This window comes from Melopsittacus undulatus, chromosome 8, assembly GCF_012275295.1.
Source record: "Melopsittacus undulatus isolate bMelUnd1 chromosome 8, bMelUnd1.mat.Z, whole genome shotgun sequence".
NCBI lineage: Eukaryota > Metazoa > Chordata > Aves > Psittaciformes > Psittaculidae > Melopsittacus > Melopsittacus undulatus.
The window spans coordinates 52,245,624-52,268,186 of record NC_047534.1 but is presented as its reverse complement, the minus strand read 5'-3'; the positions used below and the strand labels follow the sequence as shown (position 1 = coordinate 52,268,186).

Here is a 22,563-nt window from a genome sequence, read left to right as displayed (position 1 = left end):
ACAGAGAGGGACAATGGACTTCATAGCCTCTTGTGAGGAATCCAAGGAATCAGGGTTCACCTCCCTGCTTGGAGAGTGTGGCATTGAGGAATCCTGGCCCTGCCACCATGTTCCTTCCTGGCATTCCTGAGCAGTGTTTCTAGATTCAGTTACTGCTCTTCAGTCTGAACATTGGGGATATTTAAGCTGTTTTATGTTCAAAAGCTCCAAATTTCACTATGTCATCATTCCATATGTGTTCTGGGCTCAAGCACACACTGAAGCTGGGTCATGGGGAGCTTCTCCTCACCCAACACCCCAAGTCCTTCTCCTTAGGGCTGCTCCATCCAGTCTCCCCCAGCCTGTGTCTGTGCTGGGATTGCCCCTGTCCACGTGCAGGACCTTTCACTTGGCCTGGTTGAACTCTATGAGGTTCACATGATCCCACCTCTCCAGCCTGGTCAGGCCCCTCTGGATCCATCCCTCCCTCCAGCATGTTGAGTGCACCACACAGCTCAGTGCCATTGGCAGAGTTCTTCATCTCTGCGCCCAGACTCAAAAGTGAGTGGAGGAAAGAAGAGAAAGAAATCTTGCAATGACACATCTGCATCGGTTTGTCTTGGAATTAAATGATGGGATGAGGATGTACAGCCCAGGGTATGGGGTTTCAGTGCTGTGATTTGTACAGAGGAGATGGGGGATCTGATGCTAATAAAAGCTCCAGGAAGGGTCAGTTTTATGGCACTTGAAGTCTTCATTTGAAGTGGATGTAGTGAGGCACGTTACCTGAAACATGGATGCTGGTGGTGCAGAGCTGGGTGACCACTGTTACGTCCTCTGAGGAGCAGGATAAATGAAGGGGCTTGTTCATCATACGCAAATCCTTCACTTGGTGAGAACAAGAACATGGATGCATTTCATCAAACTGTGAAAGAATTCAGTCCTGAAGGTTCAGAATTGGTCCAGCAGGTTCATATCTGTTAATACAGACTTGAAGAGAAGCACTGGGCACACAAAGTGTGGTAGTTGTTTGGTGGTCAGTTGGTTTTTATTGGGGATAGGACCGTGGGTGAGAGGCACAAGCAGTCTGTTTTATAGGATCATGGAAGTTGTGTGAGAGATAAAATGTTATGAGCTTATTCATAGCATGGCTTGCAAGCAATTAGGAATTGCTTTCCATTAGCACCACACACTGAAGTGGAAACAAATTCTGGGATGGGGGAAAAAGCTTGAAAATTCCTTATTTTTTAAACCTTCTGCTTTTTCTGCAGCTGGTGATGTAAATGTGGCGATGGTGTTGCTGCAGGTGTTCACCTCAGTCAGGACCACAAATGCAATAGGGGTTTTATCATTGCCCCACCATATTAATAGGTCCCTCTATCAAATATTAAAAGTCAGTGTTGAACGTGTGTGTCAGCTGCGTCTGTATTGCATCCATAGGTTAAATCCTAGTTCTGTGTGCTGATGTGACACAGGTGCTCATCTGCAGGACTGTGCTGCTTCTCTCAGAGGTGGAGTTCAGTTCAGTAAGCATATGTGGAAAATGACAGTATCTACCCTCCTTGTGATGCTCATCATTTCCAGTCTATAGCAATCCACTTTTTAGAGAGCCCAAGGTGTTTTTCATACCAGCCTCTCTTCTCTACATGATGGGTTTTAATATGCTGAAGTATGCTTTTAATTTTGGGCTTAGATTTTCATTTGCTGATCTATTCCTTGTCTCTTTACAAGTCTGTGTTAGGCTCTTGTGTTGCTGTTTGTGTTTAGTACCTTGGGAAAATATCACTGCTGCTCAATTGTCTTGCTTCTTGCAGAGCCTTATTCTCAGTAGGGGAATAGACCTAAGTCAGATACCCAGTTAGCTAGGTTGAATTATGGGAATACATCCCTATATTTTGCCATGCTGCAGTTCCTGGTGGAGCTGTAACAGAAGCTGAAAAGAGCAGTGACAGTATCTGCACTCTGTCCCAAGAGCAGACTCAAAGGATGATGCCCCCTGCCCCATACTATATGAAACTGTGGGAACACCACCAAGCCTGCTCAGAGCATCACCAGAGGGGGTTTGGAGCACCTGGAAACAAAACCTTTGCTCAGGGTAGGAAGCAGTCTGTTAGAACAAAGGCAGGAGGCAGTAGGAAGCCTGGGGGTTGTTGGTGCATTGTGCTGTGGTGTTTGTAGCAATCCCTTGAGATTCCAAAGAGTAATTGTATTTGTTATTGCTGGTATCCAGCACACTGAAGCTCCTTCATCGGAGTTGGCAACAACAAAGCTCTTGCCAAGATGCTCATAGTACATTTATATCTCTTAGTTTCTATAACTTCTGTCCCTGGGTGTGTTTGTGGTGTATTTGGTGACATTTATTAAAGAGAATAGCTTGCTTTTTCCTCTTATAATAAAGAGCTGCTTTTTGTCTGAGCTATCAAACATCTAAACCTGATGTAATAAACATAATCCTTTTGTAATGTTCTCTGTTGTGTAACAAACATGTTTTAAACATCAAAGTTTATTATTAGCATAGATTGTTCTTCAAAAGGGATTTCTGAAATGCATTGCAAATCATTCCCTTTCAGCTAATCTGTATGCATATGCAAATCCTATTGAACCCGGTTGCTTCTCTGGGATTAGCACTTGTGTATTCAGAGGTTAAAAGGCTGCATGAATATATGGGGGGTGGTGTGTGCAGTAAGCAAGAATAAGTGATGGCATTAAGTCTCCTGAATTCCTATGCCAGAAAACATCCGGCACTGCTGCTGTGTTTAAGATACATGGGGTTTGCTCTTTCTCTAGGGAGATCCCTTGATCTGGATTCACTTCTGCAATTGAAGTAAAATGGTTGGATGGGGCTTGGAGCAGCCTGCTCTGTTGGAAGGTGTTCCTGCCCATGGTGGGGGGGTGGAACTGGATGAGCTTTAAGGTCCCTTCCAACACAAACCAGACTGGGATATGGCTCTATTTGAGTGTTGTGTATGTGCACATGGCCAAACTCTTTCCATGGAAGGATCTAGTTACTGTTTGGTGGAAAACAGAGAACACAGCATGGTATTGTATTGTATAAGTCAGAGCTAAGCCTGTAGAACATAAAACTACCTTTTGAGTATCCTCTTTATATGTATTTTAGCATGTCATTAATTTTGCCTTTCCAGAGGTGTTAATCTTTCTGTGATCCATGCAGACTTGTTTTACCAGTGTGTGCTCCATTGGAAGCAGTGAGCCGATGGATAGCACTGTGCCAGCTGCCTCTGTTATCAAAATTACCCTACCAGTAGATGTGGCTGTTGGACACAGGGATCAACTACTTTCATTAAGGGATTACTAGAAAATGGAGACTCCTGCAAACTAGTTTGGTGTCAACTGGTTGTTCCCCATGCACACCCTCAGTTCATTCAGAACCTGGAGAGGTTTGGGGTTAAAATTACTGTGCTTTCTTGGCTATTACTTAATGTTGCCAACTGCTCTGTGTAATGGGCTCATCCTTTTCTTGCCAACGCCTGTGCCAGAGGCACTGCAAATGTCATGTCAATAAACTGGTTCCCACCAGGAGGAGAATTAAACATGTGGAGGCTGTGTAAGGAAGGGAAGAGTTTTCCTTGCTCATTTGAACTGCCTGGCATCTGAGATTTGAGATAAGTGGTTTCCTGATGGGTGGTGCCCTCACAGTCAGTGTGATTTAAGCCTTCATTTCCAGTAGAGCTTCTTCCAAGGAAGGATCTTTGTCCTTATGATGATGGGGTGAGATCTAGTGATGCCTGGAGAAGGGAGGATGCTTCTGGGTGTCGCTGTGGCCATAGGTGCTGGACAGAGCAGGCAGCATTCACAGTGTTCCTACATGGTCAGGAGTCATCCCATCATCTGGGGAAACCAGTGTGGTCCTTTGGCAGTGGATTTAAGATCAGCAATCAATCTCAGTAGGTGCAAAGCGGATGTGATAGAGAACTGGGAATGTGTGTTCATGTGATGATCATGTATTTGTGAATTGTTTGTGGAACACCATTATTGTGGATTTTAAAAGGAATATTTAGGACTTGTTCTCAGTCCTTGGGTGTAAGTAAAGCAGCACGCTGCTGTCAGCCAAGCTCTGCAGGGTTGGTAGCAATGACAGAGAAAGTAATACCTTGCTCAGGGTGAGTGCTAATTCATCACCTGGGGGAGCTTTAATGCAGAAGAGCAATTATTAGAAAGCCGGTATAAGACTGAAAACCAAATAGTTTTGTTAATAAATATATGAATGCTTATTCCTTTTGGGTTCACAGTATGGTAAACCCCAAGACTTCTCAGCACACGAGATGCTGTGTGTTACATATTGTCTGTCACACAACAGTTAGACCTGAGTGCCTCTCTGCTAAACAGGGATAGGGAAGAGAAGTGAGAGACAAGCATGCTTGTTACTGCATGCATACAGGACACAAGCTGTTAGGTACCTTCTGGAGTGTCTTTCAAAGTGCCCTTTGAAAAGGCTGAAGATGCTTTTTGGAGTCACCAAAATGGTTTTAAATGTAGAACTTGAAGGAAAACAAACCTTTCCCTAAGTGCACTTAATGAAGGAACGTTATGGGCAGATGCTGAAGAAAGACTTTCCATAGAAAATTGGATTTTGTGCATAAAACTTGTTAATGTTAGTAAATATGGGCCATTGCAGGCTTCAAGTCAGTGCAGACTCCAAGAGATGTAGTGTGCTGGAGGCACTTCTGCTGGAGATACTGTTGTGTAGAAAGTGATGAGGAGTAAATCAGCTTCAGTTTAGCATAGATAGAATTGACTTGCTCTCATCATTTATGCCTCTTCTGATGGCTGATACGGTTGCTTGTGTCTTAGGCATCATAATTTACAGTCTTGAGGAAAGGTAGGTTTAGATTTAAGCTGTGCAATAGTGTAACTAATGAGAAATGTAGGAAATTTATAGCATTTTTGATGGATTGGATAAGTATCTCGACATTAATTGAAATCTGAGGACTCCCTCCTGTCTTCCAGCTTTAAAAAATAAAGTCTTTTTGGACAAGCAAAACTATTTGTATTTTGGAAGCACTTTGCATGTTTATGGAAGACATGGTTGGAATGGGGAGTTGGGATTCTGGTAGCTTTGTCTGTAATTTGTCAGTGCTTGGGTAACTAACCAGTGTGTATCCACTGCTCACCTGCAGGAACTGATTCATCTTAGCTTGAGCAGCGTCACTTAGCTCCTTGTTTTACAAGCTGTGTGGCTTCAGTTGTCTTCATAGAATCCCAGATTGGTTTGGGTTGGAAGGGACATTAAAGCTCATCCAGTTCCAACCCCCTGCCACGGGCAGGGACATTTTCCACTAGAGCAGCTTGCTGCTCTTCCCATAGTATTGTGCATTTTGGTCCCAGTTCAGTACAGAAACTTGGCTGCAGGCAGCAGTTTCTGCTTGTCTTCCACTTCTCTTCCTTATCCCTGTTTAGCAGAGAGGCACTCAGGCCTAACTGTTGTGTGACAAATTATCTGGATAAATACTTTACATTCATCTCTCCATTAGTACCACCATTGAGCTGGTCGCCTCTAAAGCGAGGACACAGCTTTCTTCTGCACTGTCATTCTGTAAATGCTCCATTCTGGCTGAAGCTTAGTCTAGTGAAAATGTCTAAATTTCCCCATTAAGTGCTTAAAAAGTAATAAAACTCAAGCCATTAGCCTTCACTCCTCAGATCTGTATCAAGAGAAATATTCCTCAGCGCAATAAATCTGATCAAGTGTTCGACATTTATATCATTCGAATTCATTCTCTGGAAATGGACCTTTGAAGGTAAATTGCATTAAGTAGGGCAGTTTAAATATTTAATACAATCTTATTGTAACTGTTAGCAAATGATTAAAGTGCAAAGGGGGGGCTTATATGTTTTGTGAGATTGATGTTAAATGCTCTATGATGCTTCTGCGCTGGTGGGAAACTGCTTTTATGACAGCTGAATGTGCAGAAAAGCCACAGAAAACAAAACAAATACAGAATTTAGCCTTTAGTAATAGAGTAGATGACTTTATATTGCTATTGGATTTGTGGAGAGTGTTATTTGGAGTAGGATTTGTGCCACCTGTGGGTGAAGCAGCAGTCTTGGTTACAATAAGCTTTTTCTAATGGTAAAGATTGTGTCTGAGAGGTGGATTTTGGTGGCTTGGTGGACAAGGAACTCCTCAGCTGAGGTGGCTTATTTAATGTTATTTAGCTCCCTGGTGGCTTGTTTTGAGGAAGGTTTTGAAGGACAAGAACGTTGCTGTCCTTCTTGATGTTGGTGGTGAGCATCTAGAGCTTATGCTTTTTTAGAAGCATTGATGGGTTTGTGCATCTTTTGGATGTTGCTGTAGTATTACTGTTGAGCTTGCTTTGCAAACTGTTTATGTTCTTCCATATAGGTCACACAAGGTTCCTTCCAACTCTGACCAGTCTATGATTTATTGACGTACTTGCTTACCTAATCTTGGGAGACAGTGATTGCATCATTGAGTTGCGAGTGAGTGATACACAGTGTTAGTCATAGCTACCTGTGGCATTGATTCAAGATGTTTAATACTGATTCTTATTTCTAACTACTTTTGTGCCTGGTAAGACAGGAAAAGTTGCTATTTCTGAAGAGCCAGAGCTGAAATACGTAGCTCAGTGAAAGCATCACCAAAAACCAAAGGTACCAGGAAGGTGTGTTTAGAAATTGATTTTAAGGAGAATTGTATGAAGTCTTGTAGACACACTAACATTGAACTTAGCCCATTGTAGCTGAACTTGATCCTTAACTGTGGTGGGCATGAAAAGGTATTTTTCAGTATAAAATGCATGTGTTCGTACATGCATTTCCTAATTACTTGTATCATGAAATAGCCAAATAGTTCTTGGAAGCTATCTGCATCTGAGGAGCTGTGAAGTTGTTTTAGTAGGGTGAGATAATAGTGTGCTTTCGCAATAAGATGCAACTTTAGTACTTTTGAGAATCCTGTGTAATCACACAGTAAAACTACTGACTTCTTTGTAATGTGGGTTATGTTGGCAATTATTTTCGTTCCATTAATGAGTACTACATGAGTAGCCTTGACTTTGTTCCACCCTGAAGGTAACTGTTTATTATAGTCAGAATTTAAATCCCTCAAATAATAGGAGCAATCACACAATAGCTTCATATCCAGCAAATGAACAGCCCTACAAGGTAATGGAGACACAAATGAAGACAAATTAGTTTTAATATAATGAAATAAAGGGAATTCAGGTAAGAATTGGCTCCTATATTAAAATTTGTCTTCTTATTTTGGGAGCAACTTAGAAGCTTTCACTGGCTTATTCTTAAATAAGCTTTTGTCTGCATTACAGCTTTATAGTAAAACAGATACCGCAAGGAAGACAATGAGTTAATCAGACAGGGCAGGCTTTTCTATCATTGTATCATAGTCATTCACAGCTAGTCAAGGATCTTGCTTCATGTTAACACACTTATAACAACAAGCATCAATATCAATACTTAAAAGATCAGTTTGTTTGCATGATTTTACCTGCGTAGTGTAGGAAGCTGCTTGTCCTTCCATGACGTGAAATCACGGTGCAGATACCTTTGTTCTTAGCCAGCTATTTTAAAAGCATGTTACCTTTCGGCTCGCCAGCTGAATCATAGGATCCCAGGCTGGTTTGGGTTGAAAGGGACTTTAAAGCTCATCCAGTTCCAACCCCCTTCCATGGGCAGGGACACCTTCCACTAGAGCAGGTTTGCTTTGGCATTGGCATTGTTTAATAGCATGTCTCTTGTAGTTTGTCCTTCTTGAAGTACCTGGTTTCATTTGTTGACTCTTCTGAGCCTGCAGAAGCAGTAAGTTTTACATAGCAGAAATAGGGTGGTAGCACTGAAAATGTATCCAGTGGTTTAAACATCTCTGTGCTTGTCCTGTTCTCACTGCAGCAGAGGCATGTCCCATGTGAAATAGGTTGCTTCACCAGAAGGCTGTGTTGAGATGCTTCCCTTTCTAGATCGTGCATAGGTGCTTGGGAAGTATGGGGAAACAATAGGGGAGTGAAAGCTCTCTGGTTTGTGTGACTACCCAGCACTTCAAAGTTAAGTGTGTTTTAGCCAAGTAGTAAAACCACAGGTATCATGCATGTGTACAATCAGACTGTTTAAAGAAGCAAAGGTTTGTAAACTAAGCACATTGTACTGTAAAACTTCCTAATGCTTTTGGTGCTTTGCACTATAGAAAATATCACTGGTTTGGTCAGATAGTTTGACTCCTGCTCACTTCCTTTTCCTGCCCTTGTTGTTCATGCTATCAAGTGAAATGGAAGTTAGTTAATAGGAGTGTTAATGGATTTGTGTTTGGTGCAGAATGACGACTCATCTCTACCCGTGTGGCTTTACAACACACTGTTTGTACAGTGAAGAATAGCTTGAGAAGTTTCTGGCTCAATGTTGTGCTCATAACTACCTGACTGTTGGAGTACAGCATAAACCAGAACGCTGGAAAGACCTGAGTTAAAAAGCTCTTCACCTGATTTTCCTGCTAGAAATGGTATCTGATGCAACTACAGCTTCCATTGTGTGCTGGTTTCATGTGTCTGCTTGCCTCAGTTTTGTATAAGAGGTGCTTGCACACAAGAACACAATGTTAAACTGGGTGCTAACAATGTTACATAGAATGAATTCATCATTGTTGGCAAGAACTAAAACAGAAAAGAGTTCTGAGGATGAAACTTAGGCTTTTTTTGACATATAATGGGGATGTCCCTTGGCAGAAATGTCCCCTTCAGCAGGACAGGAAAATCTATTGGCAAGACATGTAGGACACATGAAATACAAACTGGCTTCCCCCCCACCAGAAGGGAGTCAAGAAATTCATCCAAGCCCAGATACTAGAGGTGTTCAGCACTCATTTCTGTTATAGCAGATGGTATACCAGGCTGCCCTTGAAACACAAGTATAAAAGTTGCCTTAAAAATGGATTGAATTCAAAATAACAAGCACAAAGGCCTTAATAGTGGGTGCTTACATTAATGTTTCCCATTCAGAAGCAGTTGTGGTTTATGCTTGCTCTTGCAGTTATTACTGCTTCGCCTCTAATACATAATTGTGGAATAAATATTGAACACTTACTTATGGTAAACATAGAACATGAAGCATAAACCTGCGCATTGTTCAAACCAGCTTGCAGAGACCCTTCAGCCTGCTGCATGTGCAGGCACTGAGTGGAGGGATGCGCCTGGATAACGGCAGGGGTTGGAACTGGATGATCTTTAAGGTCCCTTCCAACCCAAACCAGTTTGGGATTCCAACAAAGATGGGGAGGAAGCAAGAGATGAGATGTCAGTTCCAGAAGGGATACAGGCTATGCTGGGTCAGGCTGGATGATGGAGTTCCCGATTGTCCTCATGTTTGGTGTCTGAAAATAGAGGGTAGCGAGTGTTGTGATGTTTCTGAAGCTGTTTCCGTTTGTTGCAATTTAAAGCACGGAACCAATTGTTTTTACCTTGTCCTTGTGTAAAACTCCCTTTTCACAATTGTTATCATTCAAGTAGAGAATCCAGTTTCTCAAGTAAGCCTCATGACGAAATGTAAATATTCTCAGACTTAAAAGTACCACTGTGGCCTTTGACTTTGCAGTGAGAGCACACTCTTGTCAAAGATGCAGTACAGTGCATATATTGCTTAGCCTTCCTTATAAATCACCATCTTATCAAGCATCAGGTTTAGCACCAGTTGCAGTAAGGTTGTTATTCTATGCACTTTATAGGCAGAGATCTCTCAAAGGCCTGTAAGTGCATCAGATCAGTAACCATCATGAGTGTTACTCCAATAAACAAGTTTGCAAGAAGAGTTAAAGTTTGTCATAGGGTTTCAAAAAGCCAGCTTTCCTTTGCAGGAATCTGGCCCTTGAGCTTAGCAAGAACATTGGGGTTTAATTTCCCTCATTCTTCACCTTTCACAGATCACTCACGTGAATTGAACATTTGAATTTGAGATGTCATGTTGTCATTCAAAGTGATTTCTGTGCATGGGGGAGCGTTGCATAAGATGAAAGTTAATCTTTGTGTGTAAACTTCCAGTTGTTTTGTGGGTTTGGGCCTTTTTTCCCCTTTCCCCCAGCAGTTATAATAGGTATTCATGAATGTTTATCCCTTCTGTTGTTTTTCACTCAGCCATGAGCATTCTGACTTCAGCCAAAAGCTATTTTCTGCCTGTCAGTAAGTGGAAGCAAACGTACTGCATGATGCTTGCTTTCCCATCTTCTGCACGGAGTGGCAGTGTTTGCACTGAGGCCAATGTTTGCTCACTGTGTTGGACACAGTGGAGATGAATAATGGTCCTCATATATGTTTTCATGAGAAACCAATTTTGGTTTAAATTGGTTGTAATTCAAGACAACTGTTTGCATCTCCTAAATACTCTTGTACCGGTGACAACTGAGAAGAGAAATACTGCCAGATGTTACAGGTATTATATGTCTGGAGTCTTCCCTTTTATTATTTCAAGTGTTCCTTGCTTAAAGAAACAACCACATAAAGGGCACAATGATAACTCTGTTCACTGCCTTTTGGGACAGAGAGCAGTGATGTTTTCCACGTTAAAACTGAGGAGAGATCAGGTCTGGGCTAAAGGAGGTTTCCCTAAACACATCTATTGTGTGATGCAGAGATACTTTTGTGTGTTCACTTTCAGGAGGTGCGTTGCTAGATGAGACAGCCTTACCTTGTGCCTTGAACTTGTTGTAAGGAGTCTTTTCCCCTCAGTTCTCTTGCCTTTCTTGTCCTTATACTTGAATGAAGCTGTGCTAATGAGATTTGAGAGACCTGGCTGCCCCTGCCAAAGCAGCCTCACACGGCACAAGAAGTTGACGTGTGAACAGCCCTTTGAACCCAGGAAAGACAACTCTGTCAGAGCAGTTACTCTGGCAACAGGATTTCTAATGGTGATTAGCTCCAAAACGGAGCACAAAGGGGAGCCGGTTCATTATGGAGGCGCAGTTCTGGGTTTTGGGGAGAGGAGCTGACCCACTGTTCCTCCCAGGAGTGAATTCAGGCTTCTTCTTGTCAGCCCCATACAGCTGATCACGGGACAGGAGAGCTGTGTTAGGCAAAACTTAGCATCCAGGTATTTTTTCCCCTTGTGCCAATGGGAATGTTGATGGTTTGCATGCGGATCTGCTGAGCCGGGGTGTGGGAACATGGCTTTACAGCACAGAGACTGTGAGCCCGGGTAGGTCCTTCCAATAGGCAATCCCAGAAGTTAGCAGGAGCTGCTTAGGAATGAGTGGTTTGACTAACAAAAAGTAGCATTGGAGATGAAAGTGGCAGGGGGTGGGAAGGTTAATTCTGTTTTGGTGAGTTAGGTCAGGCATGGAAGAAGAGGCATTCAAGCCAAGAGCTTTCTCTCCAAACTTGGACCTTTTATTCATCTTGCACACCAAGAATTTCACATGGGATTAACAAGGCCTTAAAGTAAAATGTAACTTGTAGTCATGCTGCCTTGTGAAATCCAGTTGAAATGGGTAAGAAACAAGCATCAGTCTTCCCCAAAGACCAAATATTTGCTAAATATCGGCTCTAAATATCCTAGGTATATCCCTGTTTATTTGTAGAAGAGTTCTTGACTTTGCAAATAAACTTTGTCTTCATACTGCAGATAGATGCCTTAATATAAAAATCTCAGTATTTGATAGCTTAATTGCATATATAAAAGTAGAGAGAATGCCATTCATCTTGGAAAACAGTTGAAATGCTTGTCATCATCTTATTTTTGCTCTTTGCCACTGACTTAAGTCAACGTTCATCTGTTTTAGAAACCTATCTTAGCAAGTATGCTTACATTAAACTCAGAAGCACTGAATCATCTTAGGGATGAGATGGAAGCATTTCTGCTTTCCTGCCTTCTCTGCTCCCTTTATAGCCTAACATTTGCTTTAGTTGTGGAGCTTCCTCTGGCCCTTCAATATTAATGTGACAGTTCTGACTCTTGAGTAGCCTTTAGTTGGTTAATGAAGTATAATAGTTGACTTTCATGAACAGCAGGAAGATGTTTAGGTACAGCCAGGCTTGTGTCAGGCGCTCCTGAGGACCACTATTTGTTGCTGGTTGGTTTTCAGCAGTGGTGGTACTGGCAAGAAGTGGTGCTTTTGAGTATATCTGTATGCACACAACAAAGCTGCTCCTAAAGGCAGCGTGAACTTGGAGAGAATTGTGGCTCTGGAAACAAAATGTGTTGGTTTAAGGGTTTTTCCTACCACTGCTAAGCAGCTGATGAGTGATCACTTTGAGTCTGTTACAAAGAGGTAATAGCAGAGATGGGTTTGGGCTGAACAACAAATGCGATGTGTCTGTTCTCTGCGTCTGGTGTTCATTCTTAAAATGATGGTGTGTTCCTCTCTTGCTATACAAGCATTTAGCTGTGGGGCATTTCCTCCCAAACTCTCATGTCTGAAGGTGCCAGCAGGTCTGTGGGGTTTTCATTTTGAGTTTGGGGTATTTCAGGATATTCTTTGTAGATCAGAAGATGCAGAAATGGATTGTGATTGCTCCAATACTGGCAGTGTTCAAGGCCAGGTTGAACATTGGGGCTTGGATCAACCTGTTCTAGTGAAAGGTTGGTGGCAGGGGCCTGGAACTAGATGAGCTTTAAGGTCCCTTCCAACACAAGCTAGTCTGAGATATACACCACACCATAGGGCATCATGCTCAGTGTGGAAAGCTGGGGGAAGGAGAAAAGGGGGATATGTGAAGTGATGGTGTTTGTCTTCCCAAGTCTCCATGATGGAGCCCTGCTGTCCTGTCTGAACACCTCCCTGGCCATAGGAAGTTCTGAAGGAATACCTTGTTTCCTTTGCTTGTGTCTTCAGCTTTTGCTTTACCCATTAAACTGTCTTTATGTCAACCAGGAATTCTCTTTTCCTCTTCTGATTCTCTCCTCATCCCCACGAGGGGGGAGGAAGCAAGTGGCTGGGTGGTGCTTAGTTGCTGGCAAGGGTTAAACCATGACAGTGCTGAACCCCCCTTTTGTTGGCTTCTGATGGGCAAGATTTAGGTTTCATCTCCTCTCGAGGTACCTTTAGGAAGAGCACAGTAGGTCTGTTGACAGGCCAGTGGTTGCCCACTGATGATCAGTCACATCTTTCGTATGTCGCAAACTTTGAATGGTCAGGGTCCTCCTTTCGATACTTGTGAAGCTTGTACCCCCATCCTATCCAAGGGCAAGTAGCCCTGAGCACTTGAATATTGAATGCAGTCTAATTATGGAGTGACAGCTACAGACTGCAATGAAAGAAGCAAAAACTGTTTGGTGGCTCAAAGCAGAGCAGGTTCCCTAATGAAGAGAGGGGAGACGTGGGAGGAACCGTGTTCGGGGGGATGTCAGACTTGTTGCTGAAATGGAGGGGGAATTGGGAAGGTTTGGCAGCTCAGAAGGGCATTGCCATTAAGGGGACCTCTTGTTTTTCTAACAGGGAATGGGCTGTTCTAGAACTCACAGCACAACTTTAAGCAGGGAACATTAGAGCTTAGGCTGCTATTTGACCTGGTTTACAGGGCACAGGGTAAGTTACCCTTTGTGCTGCTCTGTGTAAGGTATTCCCAGCCACTTTGTGAGTAAGAGTAATCCACACATCAGTAATTCCTAGTTCTAGAGCCATTCACAATTCTAGAGTAACAATTTGTGCTCTTCTTTTTGCCTTTGAAATTGTATTTATCCTCTTAGTGTCTGCTTTTATAGTACTCGGCTAGCGTTCCCCTTGTGTGTTTGAGTAGGTGAGCTCAGCCTGGCTTAGGTTGTATTTTCCTTGTGCTTTCCTCATTCGGCAAGACTGCATTATGTATGTTAATGTGCTGCTCCAAACACACCTGTATTCAGATGGAAGCAAAGAGGTAAATATTTCCCTTGACTAATTACCTCTCCCATGAGAGAGTGGATGCTTTTGCTGGGAAGGTGGTTTTCATTCACGTGTGGGTTTTAATTCAGTTTTGGTCTTAATTTAGGTCTTTACCACGTACAATGAAGACAAATCCATGTGCATGTGTTAAAAGCTGACCTTCGGTTTGCTCTCTGCATCCACTAATGTCTTCTAAAATAGTTGGATACATGGTTTCCAGGCTCCAGATCAATAAACCAATGGGTCCGAAATGACGGAGTGCCACGATATTCCTCTGTAATTTAAACATGATTAGCTGATGAAGGTTATGATCAATATGCCAGGGGAAGATAAATTAATTGATATAATCCTTTCAGGATGATAAGAGGCCTATTGGAGGTGGGATGTAACTAATGAAGCTGCTTCTTCATATATAGGAGCCATTTTTTATACGATGTGTTCTCACTAAATCACGGTTGTGCCATCATTCATTTACATGAAAAACATAACCCACAGACCAGTTTATTATTGGAATTGCATTCATTTGAGAAGAAATTGTGTGCTTCTGCTGCTACCTAAGATCTCTGCCTGTGTTCCAGTGTATTGGGGAAAATAATGGTGGAGTTTACATAAATATCTTCCTGTATTTTCTGAGCCAGACAGATTGAATGCTGTTAGTTTCATTGCAAGCAGCTTCTGTGTGGCTTTTACAGTAGATGCCAATAATTGGTGCTGTTCTGCCTCCCTGGCTGGCTTTGGTGGAGGCGGTGCAAGTGACTGCAGACTCCTTTGCACCAGTTGCATAAAGTGCTTCACTACATGGAGATGACTGCATGCAATGAAGCTGAATTTAGTTTCTTACCATAACAAATAGGGATGGGGTGGGGTGGGTTATTATTCCAGTTAGTGTTTGTTTCCTAGAACCATAGTATCGTAGAATGGTTTGAGTTGGAAGGGACCTTAAATGCTTTAAGCTTGTGGTTTCCAAACCTGATTGTCCTGATGCAGTATCCAGTAATGAAGGGAAGTTCACCTTATTTTCCTCAGCAGCAGCAGAGAGTACTCTCCTTGTAAACTAAACCAACGTGGACCAGGAGTGAAGCTTTCCTAATGGACAGCTTTCCTCCTGTGATGCAGGACACCTTCCAGGATAGTACTAGTAAACGGCAGTGAGACACACTTGAGCCTGGTTGTTGTTCATCTTTATGTTCTATCTGCAAGGAGGACATCCCAAAGAAGACTGAAAAGTGCATGCTACCATAAGCTTTGTTAGTGTGGTGTTAAAGCATGTAGTGGGCTTGTTATAGCATTCCCAGCATTGCTTTTTGTAACTCCTGCCTTTCCACCTTCTGCTGGGATGTTACTGTTTCTCTGGTGCTCACCTGGTGGAGTGAGAGTTGTGTAACAGTTTCATCCATGTGGAGAATGGAGGTGGAGTCTCACATGGAACATATTGTGGAAAATGGGAATCTGTCATTTTAATTGGATGTATCATAGGATCCCAGACTGGGTTGGGTTGGAAGGGACCTTAAAGCTCACCCATCTCCAACTCCCTGCCACGAGCAGGGACACCTTCCACTGGAGCAGGGTGCTCCAAGCCCCTGTGTCCAACCTGGCCTTGAACACTGCCAGGGATGGGGCAGCCACAGCTTCTCTGGGCACCCTGTGCCAGCGCCTCAGCACCCTCACAGGGAACAGCTTCTGCCTAAGAGCTCAGCTCAGTCTCCCCTGTTCTGGCAGGTTCAAGCTATTCCCCTTGGCCTGTCCCTACAGGCCCTTGTCCCAAGCCCCTCTCCAGGTTTCCTGCAGCCCCTTTAGGCACCGGAGCAGGCACTAAGTTCTCCCAGACACCTTGGAGCAGGCTTCAGCAATGGAAAACCCTATTTTGTGTATTGTGTGTTCTGTGTTGTTATGCCACACCGTATTTTCCAGTGTATACTGTAGCTTACCTGCTTGTATGCTCTGTTTTTCTTCAGTTGCTCAGAAGATCGTTGCAACAAGGAAGAAGCAGCAGCTCTCAATTGGACCCTGCAAATCTCTGCCAAACTCTCCAAGCCACTCATCTGTGTGTTCTGCCCAGGTTTCTGCTGTACATATCAGCCAGGTACAGACTATAATGAATGCTTGCTTGACAAAGTAACAAGAGATTGCTTTTCATCTCATGTAGTAGTGCCAGGGCACTTTCTGCTGCTTGATAAGAAGCTGGCATTTTTTGGAAGGGGTGTCAGTGATCTATAGTCTGAAGCAATATTAGGTTTTGTTTAATTGGCTTAACTTTGTTTCACGAAACTGCTGCAGTAAAATAGTTTGGCTTTAAAGCCATCTTTGATCATCTGCACTGATTTATGCCCAGTAGCCTGCTGCTCTGAGTAGACCAATTGTTGCTATAGTAGGATTTGCTGTGCTGGGTTTTACAATTACCTCACTATGGTTTTGGTTCTTTTTCTCATTCAGTTGTGTGCTGAGTGCTAATAGCTGGTGTATCTCAGTGGTTAGCACGCTAGAACTGCACATTTGTGAGCGCTGTGCGCAGTTGTAATTGCCTGTCTCTTGTCATGCTCAATTGAAATGATTCCCCTTTAATGACATAGCAATATGTATCTTGTAGATCCTATGCGTGAAAACAAAATGCTGCCTTAATGTATAACAGGAAAGTCTGGTGGCCTTGATGGTATTTTTGGGAACCTAAGGTTAATACGGCACTTTTCTAACTCACAGAGTTGTTACCCACATGCATTAATACACCCTCTGTATTCCCCTTGCATCCCTCACTGTCTTTGTTTCCCAGTGTCAAGTGCTAATCTCTGTGTGCACTCACAGTTAGGATGTGTGTAAGCTCTGTCATTCAGCTCCAAGACCTTTGCAGTCGGGCAGATTGTGTTCCTGCTGTCCTCTCCCATTCAGCACATGGTTGTGTAGGGCAGTTACTGTGAGTCTTACAGGCTGTGGCCTGGGTTCCTCATGTCTCAAATGTGTGATGCCCACCAGCTCTCCTGGCATGTTTGTCAATCTGAACCCAAGAATATGCTAATAATGTCTTCTAAGGTTCTGTTGCAGCCTCAAGCCACCCGTGTGAGGTTTGGTTTTATCTGTGGACCTTTCTCCCACACTGAGAATGTGTACTGAAGAAGTGCTTTACCTGGGGGAAAAAGGTTTTCTTGTCTCCCCTCCCCTTTAATTTGACATCTTACTCTCTTCTGAAAGCACTTTGTTCAGGTTTATACCACAAGATGAAGGTAGTTTTCCTGTGGTTGTAGTGACTGGTGTCCTTCTGTGCCCTGGTGGAAACTCCCACCACCGGGTTACTCTAAAGATGCAGATGCCAGTTTGGTCTTAGTTCTTTGCTGTGAGATGTTCTGCCTTGAGCTGAGTGTGGATACCTCAGACTTACTCTCCCTTCTGCTGATCACACCCAAAGGAAATGCTGAAGTTCAGCTCCCCTGTTTCTGAGGTGCACTACTCTTCTGAAGAACCCCATCACCTTCTGGGGAAGCACAAGTTCCTCATATGAAGATGTTCTCCCCTTTCTTGTCGTATCTGACATTGACCAAGTTTCCTCAGCCACTGTATCTGAGCAGTTCATTCCCACAGGCACTTGGAACTAACCCTCTGTGTGGAATGTTTTTCTTCCAAACAGCTTCTTCCACTCAGTCGTGCGTGTTCACACTTTCAGGCTGAGAGGAATTACGCTGCTGTTAGGGGCTATCTGAGACCCGTCCTCTTCAGTGGTGAAAGAGGAAACATGCTGTCACAGAAATCTGGAGAACAAATGGCACCATTTCCAGTATGGACCTTACTCTTGGATCCAAGGATGACCTGATTTACTCAGCCAGCAGGCCGAGACCACAGAGAAAACAAGTAGGATGACCATAGTTTTTCAGGTCTTTAGTCCAAAGAGATGCTTTGTGATGCTTTGTACAATCCAACCTTAGCCAGCTGCTAAGCTGCTATGTTCTGCCTTGTCTTAAAGCAGTTATGGTCACCCTTCTTGTTAATGAAGCTTGTTTGCTGCAGAACATCACATATCTAGGTTCTTACCAGTCTCCTACCCACATTCTAGATAAGCAGTTTATAAAGCCACATTCTAGATAAGCAGTTTATAAAGCAAACTTCTTGCCAGTGATAAAGGAGTGTCTGGGAGAATCAAGACAAGGCAGCTTTTGTGGTAAGGATCCCTACAATCTGTTTCAATAAAAACGAAATCGTGTTCTTACACCTTTACCAATTGGAGTAATTCTCTAATGGGACAATTGCAATCCCAGTCAGAGATTGTCTGTCTTCTGAGACTGATGTCATGCCTAAAAGTACAGACCATAAATCTTTTTCATGTCTTACTGCCTTTGTGCTGCACTTAAAGGCAGTATGACCTTATTTAAGGAAAGGAAGCTGAATCCTTATGCTAGACTTAAAAGCACTTTGCAACTGCAATTCCAAGTTTCAGGTGATCTGGGGGAAGATTTGCCATCTCTGATCCTGGCTGGAAGACTGGCTGCTGTCTTGCCCTTTAGAGCATCTCTTTTGACGTAATGATGTTTCACTGAAGATTTCCTTCGTGAATCAAAAATGTTATCATTCCTGTGCCCTGCCACTTGCATTCGCCACAGGAGCAAAGGCCTTTGGAAGTAGTGATTACACAGATCACTTCACATAAAGAGACATATTGTTCCTTCTCTTGTTGGATCATCCTGATGATCTAACTCCTGCAAACTCTCCAGACGGGCCCTGCAGTCAAGAGTTTAGGTTTTAGAGACAAAAACGAGAAACAGAAAAGAGATGTCACCTTCCCACACTGCCCTTTGCATACCCTGGGGGACATCCTAAGGCTTAATACCAAGAAGAGCTTTTCCACCCAATAGCTTCCAGTTTTCAAATGGTGAAAGACTTGTTTGTGTGTTTGGATGTGTATCTGTGCTCATGTTCGATCGTCCATGGTGGTGAATACCCAGGTACCATCCCCTCACAGAAGATGCTCTCAGACACATCAATGCTCATATACTCTGTTTCCAGAGACCTCTTTCACAGAATGAGATGTTTCCTATTCCAATGACAAAATCCACTTGTGTTTGCACCCTAATGGTGCTGCTTCTGCTTTCTTCTCTTGACTTTATAATGCTTGTATGTCAGGGTGAGGGTTTCACTTAGAGCCCTTTCATAGCCAGAGCCAACAGCCCTTGATGCAGGTATGTAATATACATGTATTGGCTTTTAGGGCAGCACAGAATGTATGCAAAGAATTTTACTCTCAAATCCAGGGTTATTATTCATGATTCATGATGGACAGAGCTATTGTATACTGTGCCAACAAGAAGGATGGTGCAATATTGCTTATATTCTGCTAGGAAACAATTCATCTGGCTGATGCATTGGGAAGTACTTGAGTTAACAGCTCACGTTCTCATTTTAATGAACCCTTCAAGAGATAGACTGAGCTGTTTTGAGAGGGAGCAGTGGTTTTAAGTCTATTAAAAGCCTCTTATTGGACACAGGGCATTTTGGGTCTATTTTGGTCTTTCTGCTTTGAAGATCCACAAGAAATGATGAACACCAGGGCAGTATAGACCAGCCCCCTCTGTATCTCATGTCCTCCCCATCTCTATCCCACCTTTGCCCCTACCACCAGCCCCTTCCTGATCTTCCTAGGCATGATATGCTTGTAGACCACACAGAACCTTATTTCAAAATGGCATGAGTTATCCTTACATCACAAAAACACATAGGAATTCTTTGTCCCTAAACTTGTTCCTCTAATGGAGTTGCTTGTCGTTTCTACTTGACATAGCAGGAAGGCATTGTTATTCAGTTATAAGAATAGTGCCAATATCCAGAAATGCTCTTTTCTCTGCCCAGACCCTGAAAGTGGAGGTCATGTTGTTCCAAAACCATAAGGCAGCTCTGGTAGGCGCTGTTGTTGGTCCTTGGTACATTCCACCTGAGCTCAGTGGGAACCACAAGTCTGTCTGAAGTAACCCTGATCTGGAGCTGTGCCTCTTTACACTGCAGTAAAACATCTGCAAACCCCATGGCAGGACACCTATAGTTGATGTTTGTGTGAAGGACTTCGGCCTCTCCTCAGACAAATGGATGATAGAGCAGCTCCCATACAAAGACAGGCAGAGAACATTGAGGCTGTTCAGCCTGGAGAAGAGAAGGCTGCATGGAGACCTCAGAGCAGCTTCCAGTGTCTGAACAAGAATGCTGGACAGGGACTCTTCATCAGGGACTGTAGCGATAGGACAAGGGGTGATGGGTTCAGACTGAAACAGGGCAAGGTCAGGTTGGAGATAAGGCAGAAGCTGTTCCCTGTGAGGGTGCTGAGGCACTGGCACAGGGTGCCCAGAGAAGCTGTGGCTGCCCCATCCCTGGCAGTGCTCAAGGCCAGGTTGGACACAGGGGCTTGGAGCACCCTGCTCCAGTGGAAGGTGTCCCTGCCTGTGGCAGGGGTTGGAACTGGATGAGCTTTAATGTCCCTTCAAGCACAAACCAGGCTGGGATTCTATTCTCTGATGTGGAGATTCCAGCTGGCAGTCCCCAGCCGTGTGAGTTCACTGGTGGGCTATGAATTTGAAGGTAAAAATTAAATGGTTGTTTGCCACTGACTTTAATCCCTTGAAAGCTGTAGTCTGTGTGTATTTTCACACTTTCCTGGAACTCAGCTCTTTGTTCTGCTGTAAGAAGGGATTAAAATGGCACCATGTTTCCATGTGTGCCTATGCCACGTGTATTCCACCATGACAGAGATCTTAGTCACCACACTGATATTACCTGAGTAGTAAGTGATGCTGTGTCAAGTCACCTGCAAAGTCATCATGCACATGGACTGCAAAGAAATACATTTGCTGGTCAGCAGTGTCACTCACTTGGGAGATCTGCATTATACCTGAGAAAGGTACAAAGCTTAATGTACAGTTCACATACCGGTGCTAGCACACCAGCTTGCTCCCTCCTCCCTGCTGCAGGTATGTGGAGATGCATTATTTATGCTAGCACCATGCCTCCATAAAGTTTTTACTACACCATGATTATCTAAATATGTAAATTAAACTATTAAAAGCAAAGTGCAGTCAGCTTGATCATCCATTATTTTACTGTATATGAGACCTGATTATGGGTAAGCACTAAATGGTAGGGTACAATTATCTTATTTATAGTGGGGGTTGTTTGGGATGGAATATTCTGTTGTGATATTTTGGGCACTTGAATAAAGAAGGGACTATATTGCTGAAGCAGCTTTTTCCTTCTTTTTCATGTAATTGCAAAATGCAGACTAAAGGAGAGGGGAAACCAATATATTAGTGCAAACAATTACACCATTGCAACATACATCACAAACCTCTTGTATTTATAGGTCTTAAGTAATCTCTAACATTTATTTTAAATACGCATATATATATGTATATGTATAACTCTTTATTCATGTGTAGTACACAAGTGTATCTGGAAGAGCATTCTCCAGGACTCCAATGGTAACACTCAGTGCATCTGTTGGTGTACGTCTTCCTCCCTTCTTCATCTTCACAGGACCACAGTAAGGTGCCTGTGTTAGTTTTTGTTAAGCCCATTGGCTCCTTGTTCTTTCTAAGGCCTCTTAAACTTCACACTCAGACTTGATAATCTCTTAGGTTTTCCAGTTGTGCCACTGTGTTATTGCAGCCTGTTGTCACATCATTGGCTACTTATATGTTCTTAGTGATTACATTGGTATGATTTTAATGTGCCAGCTTAGTTTGTTCAGAAGTTGTCTTCACATTCTCTGGATGCTTTTTTGTCTGTCTGCTTTCTTCCACCTTGTTAGAATCACAGAATCCCAGCCTGGTTTGGGTTGGAAGGGACCTTAAAGCTCATTCAGTTCCAACCCGTGCCATGGGGGTTAATGCCTTAATGCTTTCATTGGCAGTGACTGCCTTTGAGGTAGCTGCATTGAATGGACCTGCTTGGTCAAGTTATGCCAGGTTGATAGCTTCATCTGAGTTGTTGTCTAGTGACAGTGCAGTCTGCTATATTGGTGCTTGCTGCTATGACCTTGAGGGGTTTTAGCATCAATCTATGCAGCAACAAAGCTGGAAGCCTGTATAGATACCCAAGGTATATACTTTTCTGTAACTGGAGTATTGGCCATGCACATAAGGTGTGTTCTAGTAATAGCATCTCCCTGAAATTGAAAGGCCTATGGGTGTGTTGAAGTACACTGATCACCATCATCAGGCTCGGTATCTTCTAGAAGGAAGGAAGGACAAGGTTGTACTGTGTCTGTCCACAAGCCAAACAAGCTTGAGAATGGGCATGGTGCCTTAATGACGATGGGACAGTTTGTCACCCCAGAAAACCAAACAGGGGTGTATCTGTGTAAATGGTTGTACTGAGGCTAATGGTGTCCTTCCCTAGAGTCATTAGATAGACCCCTGTCCTTAGTGCCATGGCTTTGGTTAAGCAGTGACCCAGAAATGGCCCTTTATGCTGACATCTCAGGTATGGCCAGATCTCGAGAGCAGATCAGTGGAAAGGTTTGTTTGAGAAGGTAACATTAAGCTGTGTCATGTCCCAATGGGTGTTCAAGGGCTTATTTCATTGCTTTCATTGCCACAGATTTGACCATGTCTACACCCAGCAACTGGTTTTATGTTAGATTAATGCTGGGTTACAGGTGCTGTAAGGAAGAGTGTTCTTCACATGCACTGACTTGTATTCATCAGCTGAGACAAACATTACTTTCTGTGACTTACAGTTATTGCCACATGTCCTAAATCCTGTCCTTCACTCCAGTGAGCTTCTCA

General features: G+C 43.2%; 1 protein-coding gene across 2 annotated transcripts in view; it reads left to right on the top strand.

Moving 5' to 3' along the window:
• The window catches only part of AGAP1 (ArfGAP with GTPase domain, ankyrin repeat and PH domain 1), a 316,234-nt gene that overhangs the window by 123,816 nt on the left and 169,855 nt on the right, over positions 1-22,563 (top strand). For both annotated transcript variants that reach the window (XM_034065690.1, XM_034065689.1), the window contains exon 7: positions 15,769-15,896. In XM_034065690.1, the coding sequence (XP_033921581.1) occupies positions 15,769-15,896 (128 nt within the window). The remainder of the gene's footprint in view (positions 1-15,768; positions 15,897-22,563) is intronic.